This window comes from Macaca mulatta, chromosome 5, assembly GCF_049350105.2.
Source record: "Macaca mulatta isolate MMU2019108-1 chromosome 5, T2T-MMU8v2.0, whole genome shotgun sequence".
Taxonomy (NCBI): domain Eukaryota; kingdom Metazoa; phylum Chordata; class Mammalia; order Primates; family Cercopithecidae; genus Macaca; species Macaca mulatta.
This window is the reverse complement of record NC_133410.1, coordinates 107082-132395: the sequence shown is the minus strand read 5'-3', so window position 1 is coordinate 132395 and position 25314 is coordinate 107082. Positions and strand designations below refer to the sequence as shown.

The following is a 25314-nucleotide window of genomic DNA, read 5'->3' as shown; positions in this document are numbered from 1 at the left end:
AAAAAAATTAGCCGGGCGTGATGGCGGGCGCCTGTAGTCCCAGCTACTCGGGAGGCTGAGGCAGGAGAACTGTGTGAACCCAGGGAGGCGGAGCTTGCAGTGAGCCGAGATCGTGCCACTGCACTCCAGCCTGGGCGACAGAGCCAGACTCCGCCTCATTAAAAAAAAAAACAAACAAAAAACAAACAAAAAAAAAACAACATAAAACTCCTGAATAAAACATATGGAAAAACCTTGTTGATACTGGTCTTGGCAATTTGGTATGTCATCAAAAGCACAGCAACAGAAGAAAATAACAAAAGAGTGGGACTGCATCAAAGTGAACAGCTTCTGTACAGTAAAGGAAAAAAATGACATTTAAAAAAATCCTACAAAATAGAAAAACATTTGCAAGCCATATATCTGATAGTTAATACCCAAAATGTGTAAGAAACTTCTGCAATTCAAAGCAAAACAATAATGATGATAACCTATTCAAAAATAGGCAAAAGGTTAGTTGTTTTGTTTTTCCCACAAAGAAGACATACATACAAGGGAAATCCTGTATGCCATTAGTGAGATATAAATTGATAAAGTCATCATAAATATCAGTAAAAAATAAAAATGGAAGTATGAATACCACCTCTGGGTATACTACCAAAGGAAATAAAATTAGTACCTCAAAGAAATATCTTCAGCCCCATGTTCATTTTAGTTTTGTTTAAAATAGTCAAAAACATTTATATATACACACACAGTAGAATACTATTCAGCCATAAAAGAGAACGAAATCTAGCCATTTACAACATTGATAGACCTTGAAGACATTACGCTAAGTGAAATAAGCCAAACACAAAGAAACTGCACGTTCTCAGTTAGATGGGGGGAATCTAAACATGTAAACTCATAGGAACAGAGAATAGAATGGTGGTTGTTAGTGCCTGAGGGTGGGAATATGAGGAGATGCTGTTTAAAGAGTACAAATTTTTAGTTATAAGTTGAGTAAGTCTGAGAAAGCTAATGTACATTAGCATTAGATTAGCAAAACACAATTGTCTTTACAGTAATACTGTAATGTATGCTTATAATTTGCTACAACAGTAGACCTTAAGTATTCTTATGACCAAAAAAATGGTTATCTATGTGAGGTAACAGATGTGTTCATCAACTTGACAATATTTTGTTTCAAAATGTATATGCATATCAAATCATTACATTGTACAAATTAAATATATAGTTATACAATTTTATCAGAAAAATCCCTATCACACAAACCCACATATATCTAAGTCCTCATTTAGTGTTCAAAATAGGTTCTTGAAAACTGCATCTTTAAATGAAACAATGTTGCTATATGCCATTTAAACATAACTTGTTTTTATCAATTAAACTCTGGTAAAATTAGTTTTCTTAAACAATATGTTGCTTTACTTAGTTTCCAAGAACCTATCAACAATGTTAAGTGAGAATTTCCTATACACATATATGACTTATATAGGTATGTGTATGTGTGTGACACATAGTTCTATACATAGATGGATTATAGTTCAACGACAGAATCCCAGTAGGCTTCCTACTAAATAACACAAAATTATAAGATAATAGTTTATTAAGAAATAGGGTTAACAAATGAGAGCTTAACATACACTTAGGAATGTTCTAAGCTGGTTAATGACATAGTGCATTTAAGAAATCTAGAAGTTAGGCTGGGCGTGGTGGCTCACGCCTGTAATTCTAGCACTTTGGAAGGCAGAGATGGGCAGATCACTTGAGGTCAGGAGTTCAAAACCAGCCTGGCCAACATGGTGAAACCCCGTGGCAGGCACCCGTAATCCCAGTTACTCGGGAGACTGAGGCAGAAGAATCGTTTGAACCCAGGAGGTGGAGGTTGCAGGGTGGCGGAGGTTGCACTGAGCCGAGGTCATGTCACTGCACTCCAGCCTTGGTGACAGAGCAAGACTCCGTCTCAAAAAAAAAAAAAAGAAAAATCTAGAAGGTGAGTAGATACTTTAAACCAATGGTATCCAATCCTTTGAGTGTGAGGACTTTTTGCGGTATCACAAAAATTATTCACAAACCTATTTCTTGTTTCTTAGCTCATCAGCTATCATTATTGTTTGTGTATTTTATAATTTTAAGTGTGGCCCAAGACAAATCTTCTTCCAAAGTGGCCCAGGGAAGCCAAGAGTTTGAAAACCTGTGCTTTAAACTATATTACAATTTGAAAATTTGAATATATAGAGTTTAAATCACAAATTTCAGTTTATACTAAATAACATTTTGAAGTAAAATAACATTTTTTTCATGTTTGGAAAAATACTTATTGTTCTGATAAACTTCTGAGTAAGAGTTTTTGTAGAATTACATTTGCAACTTCTACAGGATTAAAAATCACTAAGCGGAAAAGATGCAACATCTGTCCTTCGTGTTCCTGGGATTTCTAAACCAAATCCCATTATGTCCACTACTCACCTTACATATTTTAGGCCTGATGCAAAAATAATATTTGAAAAAATACTTTAACATAGAGGTCTTCAATAATACAAATACTCCTATGTCTCTAAAAGCAATGCAACAGCAGTCAGATCATGCAGCCCCTTACAAGCGATAAAGTGGACACTGGCTCTCCCTGTAAACTTGAATGGAGATCACTGAAGAAAAAAAGGAAATTCTTAGAAGATTTAAGAGCATAGGACAGAAGATGACTCTATTTGTGAATAAGAGAAAAAATGCAGCCTTCTCAGAAATTATTTTCATTGGCACAGTTTCCCAAACTACATTTGAAGGCCTGGCTTCCTTCCTGACCTTTTGCCTCCTTGCCTGTGTCCTCTCCTTCATTCACTCTCACCTACCTGGGGGTTTGGCTGCTGTCTCATGTATCTTCAAGTTGTAGGGCTCTTTTATTTGCTCCAGACAGGTGACCAGGTCTGGGTTGGAGATCACAAAACCTGTTTTATTTAAAAAAAAAATTAACATGACTATTGCTGGGGATACTCCAATGACCAATCTATTACTATGCTAAGTACAATAAAGAAATTTAATCCAAAAATTGTTTCCTGACAGAATCTTTAGAATACTTAAATATTTTAAATCTGCGGGTTCTAAGTTCCACTACCCAGTACTACTGAATCAAAAATAAGTGGTGCAAATTGGATTTTAAGATGTGGAGAACAGTATTTTACATCACTGAATTTCTAGAATTACTACTATCCTAGAGTGAAGAACACAAATTCGTTCAAGAAAAGAGAAGGTTTATGCAATGATGAAACATCCTAATTTTTTTCTTGTAGAAAGGAACTGAAAATTAATTAATGCAAAGCAGAAGCTCCCAAGAGACATTCTACAAAGAAAGAAAATGAAACTCTGATAAAGTACTAGGAATTACGTATTAAAAGTTATCCTTACCCAGGGAGACCAGGTTTCTGTAGTTCTCCAACATCACATCTTTATATAAATTCTGCTGGGCAGGATCCAGGCATTTCCACTCTTCAGGGGAGAATTCTATGGCCACATCCCTGAATGTTAAGAGTTCCTGAAAACATATATTTATCATGTGACAGAGTTCTTAATTTGACCATAAGTGAAATAAAAGAACTAGTTGTGACTTATGGGACTGACTGGAATTATCTGATAAAATGACTTTTAACACAGTAATGTTATCTAAAGTATTCTATAACTCTGAGGAAAAAGGAGGGCATGCCAGCAATTTTTGTTGCTGCAGTAGGAATATAGGCTACACTCACCTGTCCCTACCAAAACGGAGCAAAGCAGGTCCTATGACCTCCTGGAACAAAAGGTGAACTCACGTCTCATTAAAGTATGGAAGCCCTCACGCTTGACCCTGGCCTTGCTGTTAATGTCACACAAGAAACTTAACAGGATCTGTAGGGAGGGAACAGGTGACTGTTTCTCTTCAAACTGCCATGTGATTCTACTGGAAGACTGGGCTGAGGGTCACTTAGTTAAACATTGCCTCTCAAGCTTCAATGTGCATATAAATTTGGTATTCTAGGCCTCACTGTAAGTTACACAATTCTGCAGGTTTGAAAAGGGTCCACGAATTAGCTTTTTACAGCAAGTCTCCCGTTAATGCTGATGCTCCTCCCCCTAGATCCATTACAGTACCACTCAGCTAGAGAAAGCAGACACAGCAGAGTCCCTTACCCCAACACCCTTATCACAATACAAATACTTTTCATCTGAAGACAAGACTAGCAATCATCATCCTGAAAGATGGCATTCTCTGCAAGCCCTTTAAAGGTTACAGAGGCTGGAGATGGTTGCAATGTCTGAGTAAGTCTGCATTTGAAAAACAGCACATCCACATGCATTAATGCGATATTTATGGAGCATGTACTATGTGCTCAGGAGTATGTAACAGAGCACTGTGCTGGGAAGCTCATATGATGTGTGCTAATTCTCATAGCATCCTGGGAGGTGGGTACAAAGTGTGTCATACTTCCCAGGATTTAAATGCAGGGTCCCAGCATTTTCTGTTTTTTCTTGTTTTCCTATCGGTGATTTTAAAAAAAATACATAGAATAATAGCTCAATGTAGATAAATGGGACAGACATAGAAGAAAATTTTAAGTACAATTCAGGAATTTTTTATTTTTGTGTTTGTAGTTACTATGAGACTTGTGAAAAATCCACTGAAACTGCAAAGATGGAGAACAGGTTGCTGGATGGGATGTCTCTAGAAATACTGGTTTTAATTTTTTGTAAAATAATTTAAGGCCCCAAAGTACATTGCTTTTCCCCATTTATCTGCTTTTGGGTTTCAGGAAATTGGGAGCACCAGCTCTGGAGAGAGTACGAATAGCTACCCCAAACTCTCATCTTCTCTAAGCAGTTCTGTGAGGCATTGCAGTGTGGGGTCAGACCTGGACAAGGTTCAGTAGATGGTGGATCTGGGCAGAGTTGGGACAGAAAATGGGCCCTAGGCTTCTGCTTTCTAGGCCACTAAGTAGTTTCAGTTTTGTCTTTTCTAAGCCCGTCCAAGAGAAATTTGATTCCCAGAGTTTGTGTAATTTTTATCTATTTTGCCACTTCCCCATCTGTAACATACAATAACAAGGAATTTAACCAAAACCCTTTTGTTTTTCCCGACCAATTATATTTGAAGCTAAATATTTATTCTTAGCAAGGCAAACACAATACAAATAATGACTTCTCTTTTGTCCATAAACAGCCCTGCAGGTGGTGGCATCAAAACTCACCAAACAATAAAAGGGAAGTAACCCAAATGAAGCTTAAGTCTCCTGTACAGTTTTCATCTTTGTACTGAATACATGACACTGAATTTAATCATTTATTCATGTGCTCTAGAATGCAAGTTCCTTGATGGTAGGGACCATGACTATTTCATCTCTTTTCCTAATGACCATATGAAACACTGACCCCAGTCTGCACAGGACATCCTCAAATGTCTCAAATACTCACTGACGCTGCTGAGAGTGTCCCCAGTGACCCTAGGCTGATGCCCCCATAGTGATCCAGGCAGGAGAGACTCAGGCTGACTTTGTGGGGTGCAAACAGAAAATGGAACTGCCCTGATGGAGCTGCAGATCCTGGATCCGGATGTGATATCCCCTGTCCCTGATCAGCTAACTCAGGCAGGGGAAGGACAAAAGTACTCTAGTAACACAGGGAGGCATAGTTGGGATTATGGCTCTGGATATTTAGTGGCCTTGACTTCCCACTGCTAAGGTGCTTGTTTACATTTACAGATTCTGTCACAGCATTGTGTTCACACCAGAAGCCTCTTACACAGCTGTAGCAGGTCACTGGACAAGATCCAGAAAACTCAAAGGGCTCCACTCTGAAAGTGGGGCTTAAGATGTCTATGTTGACCTCTCATGATGCAGAAAACACCTTCTGTGACTTTTCTGTATCTCTTCAACCCACAGTCTGGCCCTGTCTTGTGACTCTTAGGCAGAGGCCAGCTTTTACGTGCAGATTCTAGGTGAGATCAATGTGTGCTGCATTCTTGAGTTACAGGAAGCAGAGTAAAATCAGAGGAAAGACCTCATGAAGCCTCCTTCAACACATTCTAAAGAATATTTTGAGCTAAAAGGAAAAAATTGGGGTAAACATAAGTACAGAGTTTGAGCCAAAGTTTGAAGACTGCAATCCTGGAGTATAAAGTTGCCCTGAATATACACTCCAATTAGAAGCAGTTACAAGCATATTTTTAAAGGCAAAAAGGAAGCCAGAGAGCAGACTGATAGAAAGGTGTCAGATATTCTTACTGGTTTATAGAAGTAACATTGGTTAGTGATTGGTCATATACATAGTTAAGCTATAGGATATGGGTTATAGTGTCCAGCGTGGCATTATTAGGTTAATTTACAGACACCTGTGGCAATAGCAAGCAATTTCAAAAGACAGTTCAAGGAGGGGAACAGTATGTGAGTGTGGTCTCTTTTTAACACATCTCTGGGTCTGATACATTTAAAAACTTATATTTCTCAGATAAAAGTTCTTTTATCAAATTCCAGGACATAAATTCAGAATCTAGAACTGCACATTTAGGTCTTGGAGGCCTGGTGAGCTATGCACATTTGTGGGCATTTGGGGAAGGGGAGGTGGGAGGGAGCAGAATTTCTCAGGTTTAATCGATGCGTATGTGTGATTCTGGTTAGGTTTATGGGCCCCAAATCTCTGAAATCAGTGTCAGAATGGAAGATGCCAGGAGCACTGAAGGAGGTGAAATAACTGATTACTGTTCTGAAAAGTTATTTTTGTAGAAATTTAGTCTAACTGCTCTAGAAAGGACTGTAGATCCCAAGAGAGAGACCATTCTGTTTGCAGATTTGGGAAACACTTTGCCGCACAATTTTAGGTTGTGACTGGAATCTTAAGAAAGAATGTTTTCTGAAGTGAAGACTGCTGGACATTTTGTGTACAACATCTGGTAATTCTGGACAGTGTGTGGAAAATATAACTAAAAGCTAAAACATCTGCAATCCTAAAAAAGTCTCCACAATAACAGAACCGCAAGAAAATGTTTTGTTGTATAATTAAATCAAAATGTGATGTGCATCACAAGCAATCTAAGAGAATGCAAACACAGAAAGTCACCATAATTAAATCTCAAGTAGAAGCCTTGAAAGCACCATTTGTTATACACGATTTATTATAATTTCACCTTGTAATCTGAGAGGTCATCTGGGTTTTCTAATTTTTTCTAATAATTAAAGAAAAAAACATCCACATCTTCATGACAGGATGTAGATTTGCAATGTGGCTAGGTACCTGCTGAAGGCAGCCTCCTAGTCTCCTACAGAAACTGTGAAATAGGGTGGTATGTTCTTGCTATTTACATTTCAAAGCAATAGTTCCCAGGTCCCAGATGAAGGCAATTTGGAGCCAAAAAAGACAAATGACCTATTTAACTGATAAAAAATGACTTACATATATTTCAAAGAAGCAAAGAAAATATTTAAATATAAAAGTTCTCAACCTAAATGCTTTAAGAAAAGGGAGAAGAGCAAAAATTCTTCCCTCATTCTAAAGAGAAAGCATTAAGCCTCTTCTAATTTGTGTTTGCTCCTACAACATTCAGGCCTAAAGACCTTGTCTTGAACTCACTATGTCTGAATTCTCATAGGCACCTGAGGGATGGACACCATAGAGAATTTGTGGGGAAGGAAAAAGCAGAAGAGAGAAAGAAGCTATCAAGAGCCATGGGTGGCAGCAGGGCAGGACTGACTAAAGCACTGGTTTGTACTACAGGTACAGGCTGAGGCAGGGCTATGCTCTGATTCCTGTATCTATAAAGACAGAAGAGATTAGGATCAGGCGGTCCAGAAGGCTGGGTAGGTGAAGGAAGCAAGTTCCTGCTACAGATCCAGCGTCTGCGGTTGAGATGAGCCAGGAGACTTCTGGGCACTGCGTGTGTTTTTGGCAGAAAACGCTAGGAGCAAAGCAGCCATGGGCACAATTCCTGAGGGTGGAACCCTGTACTGGGAGGAGTGGGGCAATGCGAATACCCGGTGGGCGCGCTCAGGAGTGGGTTAGCATTGGGTGGGGGCTGGCAGCAGGGTGCAGGGAAGGGATGTTTGTCAGAACTCCTTTCCTCTGAGTTCTGAGTCCCCTCTCCCCGGGAGGAGACCTGGAGGAACAGGACAGTGCCCAGCGGGACCGCGCATGTGCAAAATCCAGTCGCGCCTCCCGCAGACACCAGGCATCTTCCTCCAGCCCAGGCTCAGCCATGTCTTTCTTCTGACAGAAAACTTGCGGAGTTTCCTCAACACCAGCCAATGCTCCAACCCCAACGGGGTGTCCAGCAACTCACTAACGACCCCACCCAGAGTCAGCGCAGACCCACAAGCTCAGCGCTCTTCCCGCAACTGCCCCCCTGCAGACGCCAGTCCCTGCCTCTGGACACCCGTCTTCATTTCTGAACGTCTGCAACAAACCAGGGGCGCCCACACCCTCCTCAAGTTCCATAATGTGGCAGAACCACTCACAGAACCCAGCGAAGCGTTGTGCGCACGACACCAGCGTATTCTAAAAGATGCCGCTCAGGAACAGCCAGGCGGAGGAGGCGCTCAGGGCAAGGGGACTGGTGGGAAAGTTGGGGCGGGCGGGTGAATGGCTTCCCTTCCTCACACACCTCACAAAAGCCTTTCCTTCAAGACCGGCTGGCAGCCCCCAAACCACGAGCCATGGCCGGCGCTGTCCCATTAATGAGTCCTGTTTGCTCACATGAACTCTGTGTTTTGTCGGGGCCTCCATCTCATTCTGAAAAGGGTAAAGTAGGGACAGGACCCCGGACCACAGCTCCTCCCACGCGGTGCCCGCAAACGCCGCGCCGGCGTCTTCCGGAGAGCTCCTCACCCCACAGCCCGGGGAAGGTGCGGGGCTGCGGGCGCAGAGCTGAACCAGGAGGGCTGCAGGCTGGGCAGAGCCGCCCTGCGGGGACCGACAGGAGCCCGGGTCCCTCACCGGAGGGGACTGAGGACCCAGCGCTGAGCAGCGGCAGCGGGGACTCCGTTCACAGACTCTGTCCCGCCGCCGCCATTTCCCGCCGCTGCCGATGAGGCCCCCACAGCCTCGCGACGCCCTGCCCGGCACACTCACCATTTCCCCACTTCAGGGGATCCAGGAGTCTTAGCTACAAATCATCCAATACCCGCTGGTCACTGAGCGACGGGAGGCTGAGGCTGCTGCCGAATCCCCCAGGCCTCCCGGAGCCGAGGACGCAAACAACTGTAGCCCTAACCCAAGCCCTGGCAGGAGCCATAGGAAAAGGCCCCGCCAGATCCCGGAAGCCACCGCCTCCTCTCTGGCTGCGCGCCTGATTGGGCAGTTCTCAGTCCGACACTCTGATTGGATAATACTCCAATCCCCGCCCTCAGGCCTTGAGTAACAGAATTCGCGACCACACACTCCACTGATGAGGCAAGAGTGACAAGCTGGGGCCTCCAGGCCCTTTCAGGCAGGGCTTTCTCTCCGGGCTTGACCTGAAGCAGCCCAGGGGTCCCTTTTTGACCTTGTGTGTAAGGTTATGTCCACTTATAAAATACACGCACGCACGGACACACAGACGTACACACACGCGCGCACACGTAGATACGGACGCACACACACACGCATGCACAGGCACACACTTTTTCACAAGTGGAAGCAATATAATGACAATTATTTTAATAGTTTAGATTTCATAACCCTTCTGGCCGCTAGTCTTTTGAGTAGGACACCTGATTTAAGAGGGAAGCAATCCTCTAAAATATAAAATGTTAGCTATTTGTGAATTTTCCGTTTTTTATTAGCCACGTCAAAAATAATTTTTAGAGTGAAATTGTTGGTAATAATTTTTAATCCATTGTATCCAAAATATTGTATTAATATGTGATCAATATACAATTAGAAATAAAGTATATTTCTGATCTAATTCTTCTACACTCACGGTGTATTTTATGTTTGCAGCACATTTTACTTCAAACCAGTCACATTCCAGGTGCCCAGTAGCTACATATGGCAGGTGGCTGCCACATTGAGCGCAGCCATGAGGGCCTCTCTTCCATCAGGGAAGTGAGGGCCTGAACACTTCTTTTCTGCTGGAAGTAAGGGACCAGCCTCTCTACCAACTTTTCTCAGGCTCAAGGGTGGGTGGGACAGTGCCCCCAGAGAGACCAGGGGCTGCAAGCTGAGAGTATCCACGTGAAGACCACGGTTTCCCAGTTACTGTTTGGTGGAGATGTGGTGGTCTCCTTGATTGAGCCAGGTCGGAACTCTTGTGCCACGACCAAAAAAAATGAAGCACACGGGTGCCAGAGAGTGAGTAAGGCAAAGTAAGATTTATTAAGCAAAAGGAAAGTTCTCAGAAGCAAGAGGGGACCTGAAAGCAGGTTGCCAGAAATGAGGCTGAGGTCTAGGTCTTTTATGTGGCAAGAACAAGTATGTCTTCTGTGGGTTCTGCCCAAATGGGATGGGTAAAGTTCCCCACTAAGGGTGTTGCATCTGCGGATGCTTGGGATTGGCCACAGTGACTCCATTTTGGTTGTTACCCATGAGTGCCTAAGTGAAACTTGGGGCGGGGGGAGCTAAAACCACAATGCTAATGTCATATTAATGACCTTATAATGAGCTGGGTCAAGTTAAAGACACTTAGGTTGATTTATTGCGCCTGTGCCTAAATTGGGACAGTCCCTTTGGAGCAACATCCTGGCCTTAGAGGAAGTTCTTAACCACATTTCTTCCTGCTAGCTACAGGGGTGGTGCAGGTGCGGTCCTACAGGTGTTTTCCTTCTCCCCAGACCCTTTGTCTCTACCTGCCTAACCAGCCTCCGACCACCTCCTCTATCAAAGGTTCCTCTTCCTTTCAAATACCAGACAGTAAACAAAGAATGTGGGGGCCACAGGAGGAGAGAGCACCATGTCTTCAGATCTCTTCACCGCCTTGTCCTCCAGAGTTTAGAAGTGGAGGGAAAAGATTAAAGGCAATCTTCTTGTTTTGCTATTTGTCTTTGGACCTAATCTGGACCTAATTTGGACACACAGGCTGTAACTGTGTGTTTTTCTCCTGTGGTTTGGGGCACTGTGTGAGTTTAAGCACCAATCACATGCATCCACATCTACCTGTACTTCTGTTCCCAGAAGGAAGACCGTGAGTGAGTTGTCCAGGTCCTTGGCAACTTGAACAAATAATTGAACAAAATGCACAAAGTAACAAAGGAACACAGGAAGGAAGCATCAAAAGCAGAAATTTATTAAGGTAAGGAATAAAGTGGGTGTGGGCGTGAGCAAATGACTCAAGGTCGTGGTTACGAAGTTTTCTGGGTTTTAACTACTCCTTTTGAGGTCCCTATCAGCTACCACTGATCTGGATGAAGGATTTGGTCCGTGGCTACCTAAAGGCTTAGGTAAATTGGCACCCTATGCAGATGAAGGGATGGCCGGTGCTTGGCCTGCAGCCACTCCAAGGCACCTTCCCTTTCCATCTGAGAAGTGGTAGAAGGGGAAGGGTTGTAGGGAGAGTAGCCTTTGAGCCTTTGCTACTCAGGTGTGGGGAGATGGGATTTTTTTCTTTTGGTTTAGCTGTTGGAAGTTTGCCTTAATTGGCCTTAGGGTCCCTGCCTCCAGACCTTGGTTTTTTTTTTCTTTTAGGAAGTCAGCACAAATTGGCCTTAAGTTCTCTGCCTCCAGACCCCATTCTCCTGCCTCCCTTCTGTACAAACCATTAGTCATACATAGTTCATCCTAAACTCACCTGGTAATTGGGGAGGTCTTCTGTGTATACTGGTTGGTTATATGCAAAGAAACAATAAACTTCCAACATCATGATAGGAGGCAGTTTTGCAACTTAGAGCCAGGTGCCTGTTGCAGGTAAGCCTACCTTACTTTCAGCTCTAAGTCACTCTCAATCTCTTACAGAAACAGTGAGATAGGGTACTATCATCTTGGCTATATATATATATATATATATATATATATATATATATATATTTTTTTTTTTTTTTTTTGAGACGGAGTCTTGCTCTGTTGCCCAGGCTGGAGTGCAGTGGTGCGATCTCGGCTCACTGCAAGCTCTACCTCCTGGGTTCACGCCATTCTCAGCATCCCGAGTAGCCGGGACTACAGGTGCTCGCCATCACACCTGGCTAATTTTTTTGTATTTTTAGTAGAGACGGGGTTTCTCCATGTTAGCCAGGATGGTCTTGATCTCCTGACCTTGTGATCCGCCCACCTCAGCCTCCCAAAGTGCTGGGATTACAGGCGTGGGCCACCGTGCCGGGCTGGCTATTTATATTTCAAAGCAATGGATACCTACTCCCTAAGCCCTGGGCTGCAGCAATTCTGCTTGCCCTCTCCTGGTGGCCTGTGTCCTCTCCCAAACCCTGCCATCTACCACTGAGGCACAGCCCACAGCTGGCAGCTCACATTTTACATGGAACACAACTGCCACAGATGCACTGCAGTGCCGCGTTACAGAGCGGGGTCCCTGAGCTGCCGGAGGAGAGCCTGCAGGGCTCCTGGGTAGAATTGCACTTTTGCGATAGGGGGAACAGGAGCAATGTTTCAGCCTCAGTTTCTGTTTATAATAGTGACACAAAAAGAATATTGTTGGATACACAGCATGGATCTAGATAGAGGAGCTCCAGGAGTTCTCACAGTGACAGCCCCCTCACTCACAGACACCATGTGATAGTAATAGGGCTTAGACACAGATACCCAGAGCATTGAAGAGAAAGACAGCTCTCAGTCTGAGTAAAACTGTACTGAGAGAAGAAAAGAGGTTGAAAGAATCTTAAAGACAAATTCAGATTACATATAACATTGGTCAAATTGACCAGAAAATATTCCCCCAAGGAAGTTCTTCTCTAAACACCTGAAAGTGCAGTACTACTCTCAGCATGAGACACACAAGTATTATGAAGAAAGAGAGCTTATTCTGAGCAGAATTTCCACCTCTGCTGCTCTCCCATCTGCTGGCCATTGGATTGGGAATCTATACTGTAACACACCTGACAACCTCCACCGGCACTTTTTGATGAAGAATTGGAATTCGCTCTATTCACATAGTAGAGTTATATCAGAGACTGCAAGATAGCTAACTAAAGAGCTACTATGATTCTTGGGTGGCCACATCACCTGCATTTATTTGTCCTGGAATAGTGGCATTCCTAATTTAGTAAAATAAAAGAATAGGCTGTAAAATTATGTTGACCTATAATTATACCTATAGGATCAATTAATAAGCATGTCAGGTTAATATCTACTATAGCAATGTGGTAGTAAATTTTCTTTGGGTATTAAATATAAATGTCTACATATAAATGATTTTAATATACTAGTCATAATGTATATATTTTTAAAATTATCTGTAAGCTTAATTACAATATTTTATAATACTTTATATTTCAAATTAATACTTATATTAAAGTTATATAAACTTAATTCAAACAAATTAATACTTATAATAAAGTTATATAAACTTAAATAAAGCTATAATGCTTTATATTTCAAACAAATTAATAATATTAATATTAAAATTACTATTTAAGAGGTTTATTCAAAATAAATATTGTGGCCTTATAGTCACACAATTGTAGAAAATACTGTTTAATTTACATGGATGCATGTTGTCTACTAAAGACTACACAAAACTATGCTAATCTTTCTTAAGTAATAAGTAGAAACCAAGGCACAGCTAAAAATTCCACTGCTCAGTTTATACCCTAAACTGTTCTTGCTTTTGCAGTGTTAAATACTTTAGGCTCCAGATATTATCACCTTTAATATAATCGCCTTGGATGATTAGTTTTCTGTTGGAGAAACTTAGTGTCTTTTACTCTTCATTACTCTGTATTGCTGAATTGAATCCTATTCTTTGTGGTCAACTTTTGTGTGACCTTAAAATGAGCTTTATTATTCTAAACAAATCTGTGTCTTCTTTAAAAGGCTGAAAATGGCGGGGGGGGGGGAGGGAAACCAAAACCTTTGCCAAATCAAAAGCAAAAACAAAGTAATGGTTCTCAGGTCCTAGGTAAAGAGAATCCTGAGTCAAAAAAAAAAAAAAAAAAAAGTTAAGGTTTATTTAGCTGTTAAAATAATTTGTATATATGTATATTTCAAAAGAAGCAAAGAAAAATGTACATGTAGGCTAAATGCTTTTTAAAGAAAAGCAACAGCCGGATTATGGACATGATCTTGAACTTCCAGACATCTGAATTTCAGTATACACTGGATTTAGGTATCTAATGGGTGATCCTGGACACACTGTGTACACGTAAAAGAGAGGCTGTGGGGAAAAATGTAGAAAAGAGAAAGGAGCCACCAAAAATCCATGAGTGGGGGAGAGTAAAAGGTAGGTGGAAGGACTGATTTGTGTTAAAGATAATGGTCTAGGAGGGGCTATACTCAGAATTACTCCTGTGTCCATGCAGGCAGTTGAGATTATTAACAGGTGGTGGAGAGAACAGATTGCTGCTGCAGATTCAGTGTCTGAGGGTAGAACTAAACTAGGATACCCATGGGCACTTGTGTAGGTTTTTGGCAAGAAACTAGAAGAGAAGGCACTGTGATGGGATTGCTGAGGGCGGTACTTAGTTCTGGGAGGGGCATGGCCACATTAATATCTCCTAAGAGTATGTTTATAAGTGAGTGAAATGTACGTGATGGTAGCTGTAGGCGAAGGGGGTCTGTTCTGAAGTGTTTAGTCCCCTCTCGCCCGGGGAGCAGATCTGGAATCACAGGAGAATGTGCAGAGTGACAGCCTGTATACAGGAGAAGAGAGCCTTTCTTCCCCAGACACCCAGTCTTTCTCCAGCTCCAGCCCCTGTGATATCTTCTTCCTTGTTCTTTTTCTTCTTCTTCTTCTTCTTTTTTTTTTTTTTTTTTGAGACGGACTCTCACTCTGTCGCTTAGGCTGGAGTGCAGTGGCACGATCTCGGCTCCCTGCAGCCTCCGCCTCCTGGGTTCAAGCGATTCTCCTGTCTCAGCCTCCTGGGTAGCTGGGACTACAGGCGCCCGCAACCACGCCCGGCTAATTTTTGTATTTTTAGTAGAGATGGGGTTTCGCCATGTTGGTCAGGCTGATCTCAAACTCCTGACCTTGTGATCTGCCCACCTCAGCCTCCCAAAGTGTTGGGATTACAGATGTGAGCCACCGCACCTGGCCGGTGTCTTTCTTCTAACACTACATCTGTAGAGTTTGAGGAATACAAAGCAGTTCTCCAACACCAACTGGTTGTTTAACATTTTACATCTCACACCACCCAAAGTCCGCACAGGCCCTAGAATCCAGTGCTTAGTCCCACAACACTGCTCTTACAGCAAATGCCAGTCACAAACTACAAGTACCCATACATACTTCTGAGCTACTAAGAAATGGGGACTCCCATAACCCCCTTCTCAAGTTTAAGAATTTGATTAAAATACTCACAGAACTCAGCCAAACACTGTACTTGTGTTTAACCATTTATTATAAAATATACAACACAGGAGCGGTTGGAAATGGAAGAAGTGTATGGAAGCTACAGAGCCTGGACAGGCTGGGAACCCATAGGCAGGTGCAGTTGGGGATAGGATGAAAGGGGATTGGTAGAAACTTTCTAAGGATAAAATTTTTATTGTCCTGGGGTTGTTTATAGACTTTGTCAAATAAAGCAAATTCAGATTTAGGTAAAATTTAGATACACATATAGCCTTAATATTATATATGTATTTTTGTAATACTTTGCAGTTTATAATGTATTTTAGTGGCAATCTAAGTTGAAATCTAGTTTATTTTTAGCTACAAATACCCTCCAGGAAGGCAAGTTTTTTCTTTTTTTATTATACTTTAAGATCTAGGGTACATGTGCACAATGTGCAGGTTTGTTACATATGTATACATGTGCCATGTTGGTGTGCTGCACCCATTAACTCATCATTTACATTAGGTGTATCTCCTAATGCTATCCCTCGTCCCTCCTCCCTCCCCACAATAGGACCCGGTGTGTGATGTTCCTCTTCCTGTGTCCAAGTGATCTCATTGTTCAGTTCCCATGAGTGAGAACATGCGGTATTTGGTTTTCTGTTCTTGCGATAGTTTGCTGAGAATGATGGTTTCCAGCTGCATCCATGTCCCTACAAAGGACACGAACTCATCCTTTTTTATGGCTGCATAGTATTCCATGGTGTATATGTGCCACATTTTCTTAATCCAGTCTGTCACTGATGGACATTTGGGTTGATTCCAAGTCTTTGCAATTGTGAATAGTGTGCAATAAACATACGTGTGCATGTGTCTTTATAGCAGCATGACTTATAATCCTTTGAGTATATCCCCAGTAATGGGATGGCTGGGTCAAATGGTATTTCTAGTTGTAGATCCTTAAGGAATTGCCACACTCTTTTCCACAATGGTTGAACTAGTTTACAGTCCCACCAACAGTGTAAAGTAGCTAAAGAAGATGTTTGCCACTTTCTCTTTTTGGACTGTCCACCTTGTGCTCTTTGTCCCTTACCTGAGTGCTCTGCATCTTGTCACCTTTCTGCTCACCGATTCTGTTTTGTAGTAGCCTAGAGGCTGCCCCAAGAAAGAGGCCCCAAACAGTTTAGCTTTTACTTTCTCAGTGATCCTCTGACTTTTAGCTGATTGCTTATTTAACTTGCCATTGGTTCAAGTTACTCTGAAAAAAGAGATGTCTTGGAACCTAGTATTTTTGTACCTTAGTTATCAGAAAAGATCAGCAATAACCTCTCCATCATTATGACTAGGAGTTGAAATGTGGTATTTAACAGCCCTACATGATAGGATCAGATATGGCTGTTTAGTGACAGCCTCTTTTATGACAACCGCCTGCAAACAATTAGCCTCAAGATGGAGAACATGAGACTTTTTCTTAACAGTTTTCTCTCATTTCTTAACCTTAAGGTCATCTTTGATGAGCTGATATAGGGCAGCTGGACACTACTTTCTAAACCCAGCATGTCACTTTTTTCCTGAAAGAGTTTTGTCATAGCAGTGTGAAAATGGACTAATACATTACAATACACAAGTTATAGCCTCCCCATTTCCCCTGTTCGGTCTGACTCCCTTTTTTGCAGCTTAATTTGTTTCATAGAAGAGAAACTAAATAGGAGGAAATACTTTACATAGAGGCTTCTCTGATGCTTGGTCAGGATAAAAAATTTAAATGGGTTTCTATATGTTTGATTGAGGAAAAGACAAAATAGGGATGGCAGATAATTGATTACCCTTTTAATGCAAGTGCCTCTTAATATTAGGCTTTTCTTAGCTGGGGCTGAACTCTCCCCTGCCAGTCCGAGCACCCCATAAGAACACAGTCAGACTCCTTCCAGTTCTGGTGAGGTGTGCAACATGTTATTAATTTCTTCTCGTTTTCCAGAGCTTTCTAGTGTCCTGTCATCATCTTCTCCCTGCCCTTCAAGTCCTGGCTTACATACATACCCCACTCTCGAAACATCCGAGCTTCACCAGAACAACATGCAGTGGGGCCTCTTATCAGCTGGCAAAGTTGAATGTTTGCCCTCTCTGGGAAGTAACAGATGATAATAGGGATACTATATAGGTATATGTACCCCTTTCTATGTCTGAATTAGCCATATGCAAGGAAAAACTAAAACAGTTTTCAGAAGTTCCAGGAAAATTCATAGACAAATTTGAGAGGCTAATCTTGATGTATGATCTGACCAGGCAAGATTTGCATATATTTATGTTCACCTGCTGCATGGTAGAAAAGCAGTGTATTATGGGAGTGACTAGAGCACATGCTAACAGGGTGGCAGCCTGCAACCAGGGACCTGACACCTATCAAGTAGGAGGCACAGCAGTGCCTGACTAGGACCCAAAAGAGAACTAGAATCTAGAAAAGGGAAATGAATTAGGAAGAAAGTGGGACATAGAGAGAAAAAATTATGATCATTTGACTCCTTGAAGAAATAAAAAAAGTGTGATAAAGCTTTTTAATTTTTATAAAGTCTAGAAAATTGGTCAGGGAAAAGATAAAAACCTAGCCTTATTACAAGGGTGGATAATTTAGACTTTGAGGACATACACTAAGACTGACCCTGACTCAAAGAAGGGACAGGCATTGCTAGGAGTTTATTTTATAGTCCAGTCTGCTTCTGATATCTGCAGGAAGCTGCCAAAAGCAGCCTTAGGCTTCCAGACTCCCATGGATCAGATTTTAGACTTGGATTTTGCAGTTTTCCATCACAGGAATAGGGCAGAGAAAACATAAAGCAAATCTCCCAAGAGGCCCAGCTTCTAGCTGCAGCCTTGTGCTCTCCACGACTTCAGAGGCAGCCCTTTAATCCCTGGCCCTCACAGAGGAAGTGAGAAGGTAAAAGTCCCCAGTCCGTGCCTCTGGGCCACTGTGCCTTGCATATAAATCAATGTGCCTTCTGTAAGAAGGTCGGCCACTGCCAAAGGAAATGCACTGTGCTTCCAAGGGAGTCATCATCAGAGCTCAGCAGACTCAAAAGTGGTAGGGCCTGATACTTCCTACCTCCACTCCCATTGGACTATTATCTATCAAGAGATGTAGGGGCCTCAGGTGACTCTTGAAGTGGCAGGTAGGAGCATTAATTTCTTATTAGATATGGGAGCAGATGACTCTGTCCTGATTCAATACAATGGGCTCCTGTCTTCTCATGATGGACAAGCCCAAAAACACTGCTTTTCATATCTTCTAAGTTGTCCTCCAGGGCCTCTGGGTTTCTCACCTGCCTTTTTAGTACTGTCTGAATGCCTGACCTCTTACTGGGGAGAGGTTTATTGACTCAGGAGACCAAGTCATGGTCACCTTCACAGATCATAAAGCATAGAGAGTGTTACTTTTGTTCCTGACCCCTCAGGGGAAAAAAGAAGTTAAGAATGAGCTGTCCCATTTACTACCTGAGGTGTTGTCTCAAGTAAATATTGAGGTTTGGGCCACACAGGCTCTGGGAAACTCACTACACACCTCCTCCATTCAAATCCAACTTCAGCCTAGTGCTCCTCACCCTCAGAAGAGACAATACATTTTAAGGCAAGAAGCATGAGGGGGAAATTCAACCCCTTATTGCCAAATTCTTGCCGTATGAGTTACTAAGGCCGTGAGAGTCTCCTTACAATACTCGCACGTCACCAGATGAAAAGCCTAATGGCATGAGTTACTAAGGCCGCGAGAGTCTCCTTACAATACTTGCACATCACCAGATGAAAAGCCTAATGACATGAGTTACTAAGGCCATGAGAGTCTCCTTACAATACTTGCACGTCACCAGATGAAAAGCCTAATGGCAAGTACAGATTTGTCAGAAACCTTAGAGCATTAATAAATGCAGTTGTTTCCATACAACTCATTGTCCCCAATACTTAGCAAGTCTCAGGGGATGCAAGCTGGTTTACATTCTTAAATCTGAAAGATGGATTTTCTGCATCTTATTGCATCCAGATTCATAATATGTTTGCCTTTGAATGGACTGATCCAGATACACATTCAGCCTCAAAACTAACGTGGACAGTCATCTCTGAAGGGTTCTGGGATAGCCCCCACTTATTTGAAAATGCTCTAGCTAAGGACTTAAGAAATCTACAGTTGGAAAGGGACAAAATTATTAGTATGTAGGTGACTTGCTCATTGCTAGCTCAACTAAAGAAGACTCAAATAATAATACTGTTAAGTTGGTAAATTTTCTGGGAACTTGCAGATACATGGTATCACCATACAGGGCACAGATTTTGACTCAAAGACTTAAATATTTGGAATCTATCTTAACCTCTAGAACTGATCAACATCCCTAGAAGATAAAAGTTATTTTAGTCATCCAAGGGTCCCAGCCCAACAAATGACTGTGGGCTTTTTAAGGAGATGGCTGGGTACTGCTGTTTATGGGTACCCAGATTTGGATATGTAGCCAAGTCTTTATATGATACACTAAAGGGAAAGATTTAGAACTCCTAGAATGTAATTAGAACTGCAAGCAAACCTTCATTACTCTCAAGGAGAAATTGGGCTCTGCTGCAGCCGTGGGAGTCCCCAAGTTAGATGAACCATTTTTTCCTTTATGTAGCCAAAAAGCAAGGCATAGGCCTTGGGTAATCTTGTCCCAAAACTAGGGGACATTCCAAGGCCAGTAGCCTAATTTTCTAAGCAGATAGACCAGGTGGCCTCAGGGTGGCCTTGATGTCTTAGAGCTATTGCTGCTACCACTTTTCTAGTAGGCAAAGCTAATAAACTAACATTAGAACAGCACCTACAGGTTTTTGACCCCACACCAAGGGAAGGTGGTCCTAGAAGATAAAGGGCACCAGTGGATAATAGGAGAATATTTATGAAAGCATCAGGCCTTATTGCTAGACACTCCAGACATAACCCTTAAAGCCTGCCAAACCATAAACGCAGCTACCTATCTGCCAGAGTCCACAGGTGCTCCTAGCCTTTCCGGCATACACGTTGTATTAGTCTATTCTCATGCTGCTAATAAAGACATATCTAAGGCTGGATAATTTATATTTAAAGAAAGAGGTTTAATTGACTCACAGTTGCACATGGTTGGGGAGGCCTCACACTCATGGCAGAAGGCAAATGAGGAGCAAAGTCACATCTCTTACATGGCAGCAGGCAAAAGAGCTTGTGTAACGAAACTCCCCTTTATAAACCATCAGCTGTAATCCCAGCACTTTGGGAGGCCAAGGCAGTGGATGACCTGAGGTGAGGAGATCGAGGCCAGCCTGGCCAACATGGTGAAACCTCATCTATACTAAAGATTAGACAGGCATGATGGTGGGTGCCTGTAATCCCAGCTACTCAGGAGGCTGAGACAGGAGAATCACTTGAACCCAGGAGTCAGAGGTTGCAGTCAGCCGAGATCATGCTACTGCACTCCAGCCTGAGCAATGGAGCAAGACTACGTCTCAAAAATAAATAAATAAATAAACCTCCGAACTCACGAGGCTTATTCACTGTCACAAGAACAGCATGGAAAAGACCCATCCCCCGATTTGATTACCTCCCACTGGGTCCCTCCCATGATATATGGGAATGATGGGAGCTACAGTTCAAGATAAGATTTGATGGGGAACACAGCCAAAGCATGTCACAGATTATGAAACAAATTTACTCTAGGAGGCCAGACTTAAGAGAGATTAATCCCTTGACCATCCCAAAGAAGAGTGGTTAACAAATGCAAGTTGTTTTATGCATCGGGAAAACAGGAGGGCTAGATATGCTATTATTAGTCAGCACAAGAGAGTCAAGGCACAAGCCTTGCTGGCCTCTACCTCAGCTTAAAAACCTGAGTTAATTGAATTTACTAGGCCCCTACAGTTGGGAAAGGATTTAAAAGTTAACATTTACACTGATTCCAAGTATGACTTTTTTAGTGCTTCATGCTTATGCTGCAGTTTGGAATGGGTAGGGACTCCTGACCCCCAAGGGCTTTTCCATACAACATCATTCAGATTTTGAGCTTGTTAGAATGCTGCTTTGCTGCCAAAAAGTGACTTTAATTAATTGCAGAGAACATCAAAAGAGAGACTGACCATGTAAAAGGAAATGCCCTTGTAGATGCCACAGCCAAGGCCCCTGCACTGAAAGGGCCAATGAAACTTATGGGTGTGCTGGTCAGCATACATAGAACTGGGCCAGAATACTCTGAAGAAGAACAAAAATGGGCCAGGGATTGCATTTCAGTCCAGGGCCCCTCTGGCTGGCTGAATGATGGTAATAAATTACTAATGCCAAGTACCAATCATAGAAATATAATTCAGCACTTTCATGATTCTTTTCACTCTAGAAGGGATTCTTTGTTTTTGTTAATATCTCATTTGTTTATAGGGGTAAATCTTTTCAAGACACTAAAACAGATGACTCAGCACTGAGAGCTTTGTGCCTGACATGACCCAAACAGCCAGCAATTTTCTCCTTCTCCAGTTAAACCTGTCCAAAATTGAGGAACCCATCCAGGTGAGAACTGGCAACTCTAATTTACTCAGCTGTCTTTCTACAGGAGATTTGTATATTTGCTAATGCTCACTGATACCTTCACTGATTAGATCGAGGCATTTCCCACCCCATCTGAAAAATGTTTGCCAGAAGAAATAACTCCTCAGTTTGGGTCATCTAAAAGCCTGCAAAGTGACAATGGCCCATCTTTCACAGCAGGCATATCCCACACCTATCCTCAGCTTTAGGAATCCAATATGACCTTCACTCTGCATGGAGACTGCAGTCCTCTGGAAAGGTGAAAGGGCTAATCCCACTCTAAAGAAGACTCTAGCTAAATCAGAGGCCTATCTCTAACACCCATAGCTTACCGTGGGTTTGAACTGCTCCAAAGTCAAACTTATAACGAAGTCTTGTTGAGTTAACATACGGGAGGCCTTTCCTAACCACAGGTCTCCTAATAGAGGACAGGACTCATCAATTATAAAAATATGTCCTCAATCTAGGGCAGGTGCAAGGCATTCTGTGAGTGTTGAAACTGGAGTCCTCCTCTCCCACATGGGAGGAAAATTCAGTTTCAGTTCAGCTAGGGATTTAGTCTTAGTAAAGACGTGGGAGGAAGTTCTCCAGCTGACCAACTTTCCATTGCTTATTCTGGGAGCCCAATGTGAGGCTGGGGAGGTGGGCGCGGGGCTATTTCAGCCTTGGCGGAGGGCGGGCTGGGTCACTGCGCGTCTGCTCCTCCTCCTCGCGTTTCTCCTGCCGCCCTGATCCCGCCTTAGCCATGAGGGAGCGGGAACCAGATCGGCGCCAAGGTTGGCAGCGGGGCCTCTGAGGGCCCAGCTCGGGCCTGCGGGTGGCCAGGGAAGATGTTGGCAGTGGCGGGGGCGGGTCCCTGCCGGGGACGCGGTGGGACTGGGCGGCTGGCGAGGCGGCCGGGGTGGACCCGGGGACACGGCGGCCTAGGGATGGGGGTGCAGATGAGGGTGGGGGTGGGAGAGGAGATGGGGCACCCCCGTGACTGGCCCTGGCCTGTCCGGCCCCTCCCGTCTCGCAGTTCTGGGAGGTGATCTCTGATGAACACGCCATCGACTCCGCGGGCACCTACCACGGGGACAGCCGCCTGCAGCTGGAGCGCATCGACGTGTACTACAACGAGGCCTGCGGTGAGACCCCGACCTTCCCCACCGCCCTCCTGGGAACGCGGCCCTCCCCTCGCTCATGCCCTCCCGCCCCTCTCAGGTGGCAGGTACGTGCCCCGCGCTGTGCTGGTGGATCTGGAGCCGGGCACCCTGGACTCTGTGCGCTCGGGGCCTTTCGGGCAGATCTTCAGGCCGGACAGCTTCATCTTTGGTGAGCTGTGGGCGAGGACTGGGGTGAGGTTCCTTAGCCGCTCAAAATCTAGGAGTGCCCCAAGGTCGTTGCCGTGGGAATTGTGGAGCCAGGGCCCCAGAACACCCTCCTATCCTCCGAGTCGAGTGGCTCCAACTGCCTCCTAAACGGGCTTTGGAAGGAAGGCCCAGGTGTCTCCTCAAGGTCAAGAGCTACTGATGTGAACTCCCTGTAGGGAGCTGAGCTGGGGCTGTGGCTACTGCCTTCCCTGAAAATGGGCAGGAGCCACCTGCAGGGAGGTCTGTTAGCCCGTCTCAGGTTTGACTCCTGACTTAATTTCTAATAGGGGAGGCTGCTGCCCTGTAACTCTGGGGGAGGGGTTTCATTTGCTCCACCTGCAGGGAGAATGGTTCTCTCACCTCACACGTGACACTTGGCCCTTTTTGCATTATGGTGACCACTGATGACAGTATACCTGGCCATCCAGTGACTGGCTGTACTGTCTTACAGGTCAGAGTGGGGCCGGAAACAACTGGGCCAGGGGGCACTACACAGAAGGCACGGAGCTGATGGAGTCAGTGATGGACGTTGTCAGAAAGGAGGCTGAGAGCTGTGACTGCCTGCAGGGTTTCCAGCTGACCCACTCCCTGGGTCGGGGGACGGGGTCTGGGATGGGTACCCTTCTGCTCAGTAAGATCCGGGAGGAGTACCCAGACAGGATCATAAACACATTCAGCATCCTGCCCTCGCCCAGGGTGTCAGACACGGTGGTGGAGCCCTACAACGCCACCCTCTCCGTCCACCAGCTCATAGAAAATGCGGATGAGACCTTCTGTATAGACAATGAAGCGTTATACGACATCTGTTCCAGGACCCTGAAACTGCCCACGCCCACCTACGGTGACCTGAACCACCTGGTGTCTGCCACCATGAGCGGGGTCACCACGTGCCTGCACTTCCCAGGCCAGCTGAAAGCTGACCTGCGGAAGCTGGCTGTGAACATGGTCCCGTTTCCCTGGCTGCATTTCTTCCTGCCTGGCTTTGCCCCACTGACCAGCCGGGGCAGGCAGCAGTACCGGGCCCTGACGGTGGCTGAGCTTACGCAGCAGATGTCTGATGCTAGGAATATGATGGCCGCGTGTGACCCCCGTCATGGCCGCTACCTAACGGCGGCTGCCATTTTCAGGGGTCGCATGCCCATGAGGGAGGTGGATGAACAAATGTTCAACATTCAAAATAAGAACAGCAGCTACTTCGCTGACTGGCTCCCCCACAACGTCAAAACAGCTGTCTGTGACATCCCACCCCGGGGGCTAAAAATGTCGGCCACCTTCATTGGGAACAACACGGCAATCCAGGAGCTCTTCAAGCGTGTCTCAGAGCAGTTTACAGCAATGTTCCGGCGCAAGGCCTTCCTCCATTGGTATACGGGCGAGGGGATGGATGAGATGGAATTTACGGAGGCGGAGAGCAACATGAACGACCTGGTTTCTGAGTATCGACAGTATCAGGATGCCACAGCCGAGGAGGAGGAGAGGCCTAGAACTTTCCTTTTCTAGGTAAAGGGGGGAAGCAGTGTGGATTCTTTACTGTGTTCTGACTGCCATGTGTCACTACGCACTTGTTCGTTTGTGTCTTCACCTCTCCTCCTGCTGCAATTTAAAGCATTTTTATAGTATACGATTTTGCCTAATAAAGTATTCTCATAGCATCTGGCTTCACCTCCAACTTCTATCTGTGGGCCCCCCTCCAGCTGCGGCTGCCAGGTGCGCATGGTTGTCCTGCAAGGCTGAAGCTATCTGGGTTTGTCGCGTGCCCAGGAACAAGCATTCCAGTGGCTCCAGGAGGGGTCGGCATGGGCTGTGCCCAGGAACAAGCATTCCAGTGGCTCCAGGAGGGGTCGGCAGGGGCTGTGGACATGGCAGGCAGGCTTCACATGAACCTGGGGATGCCCTGGGCCTTGGGCGGCCACGTGGTGGAAAACCTGTTCTGAAGGCAAGCCTTGGCTTATCCCATGTTCCAGACTTCTAGGGGACCAGCTGGCCCTCTGTTTCTGGAACCCTAAAAATGGTCAGTGACCCTGGTGGGCAATGTCCCCAAAGTCCCATCTCAG

At 44.2% G+C, this 25314-nt stretch overlaps 2 protein-coding genes across 4 annotated transcripts in view; one reads left to right on the top strand and one right to left on the bottom strand.

Annotated features, from left to right (window-relative positions):
* ZNF595 (zinc finger protein 595) overlaps positions 1-9237 on the bottom strand; it is a 49110-nt gene extending 39873 nt beyond the window's left edge. For 2 of the 3 annotated variants that reach the window (XM_001114064.5, XM_078002816.1), the window contains exons 1-3: positions 9067-9237; positions 3385-3511; positions 2832-2927 (exon numbers count right to left, since the gene is read on the bottom strand). In XM_001114064.5, coding sequence (XP_001114064.3) covers positions 2832-2927; positions 3385-3511; positions 9067-9069 — 226 coding nt within the window. In that variant the 5' untranslated portion in view covers positions 9070-9237. The remainder of the gene's footprint in view (positions 1-2831; positions 2928-3384; positions 3512-9066) is intronic. The other variant, XM_078002815.1, reaches the window with a different exon arrangement.
* A 1546-nt stretch (positions 9238-10783) lies between these two features.
* LOC106996033 (tubulin beta-8 chain-like) lies at positions 10784-24912 on the top strand. Its single transcript, XM_078002759.1, has 5 exons — positions 10784-11203; positions 21762-21890; positions 22927-23035; positions 23112-23222; positions 23712-24912. Exons 2-5 carry the CDS (start codon positions 21822-21824, stop codon positions 24758-24760), a joined length of 1338 nt encoding a protein of 445 aa, XP_077858885.1. The 5' UTR covers positions 10784-11203; positions 21762-21821; the 3' UTR covers positions 24761-24912.
* Positions 24913-25314: the final 402 nt, after the last annotated feature.

What these genes read in the sequence shown, in the direction of transcription:
- LOC106996033 (XM_078002759.1), top strand. Translation starts at nt 21,822, where the DNA reads ATGACCCAAACAGCCAGCAATTTTCTCCTTCTCCAGTTAAACCTGTCC. An exon ending in AAATTGAGGAACCCATCCAG is followed by an intron (nt 21,891 to 22,926) that starts GTGAGAACTGGC and finishes CCCGTCTCGCAG; the next exon opens with TTCTGGGAGGTGATCTCTGA. An exon ending in GTACTACAACGAGGCCTGCG is followed by an intron (nt 23,036 to 23,111) that starts GTGAGACCCCGA and finishes CGCCCCTCTCAG; the next exon opens with GTGGCAGGTACGTGCCCCGC.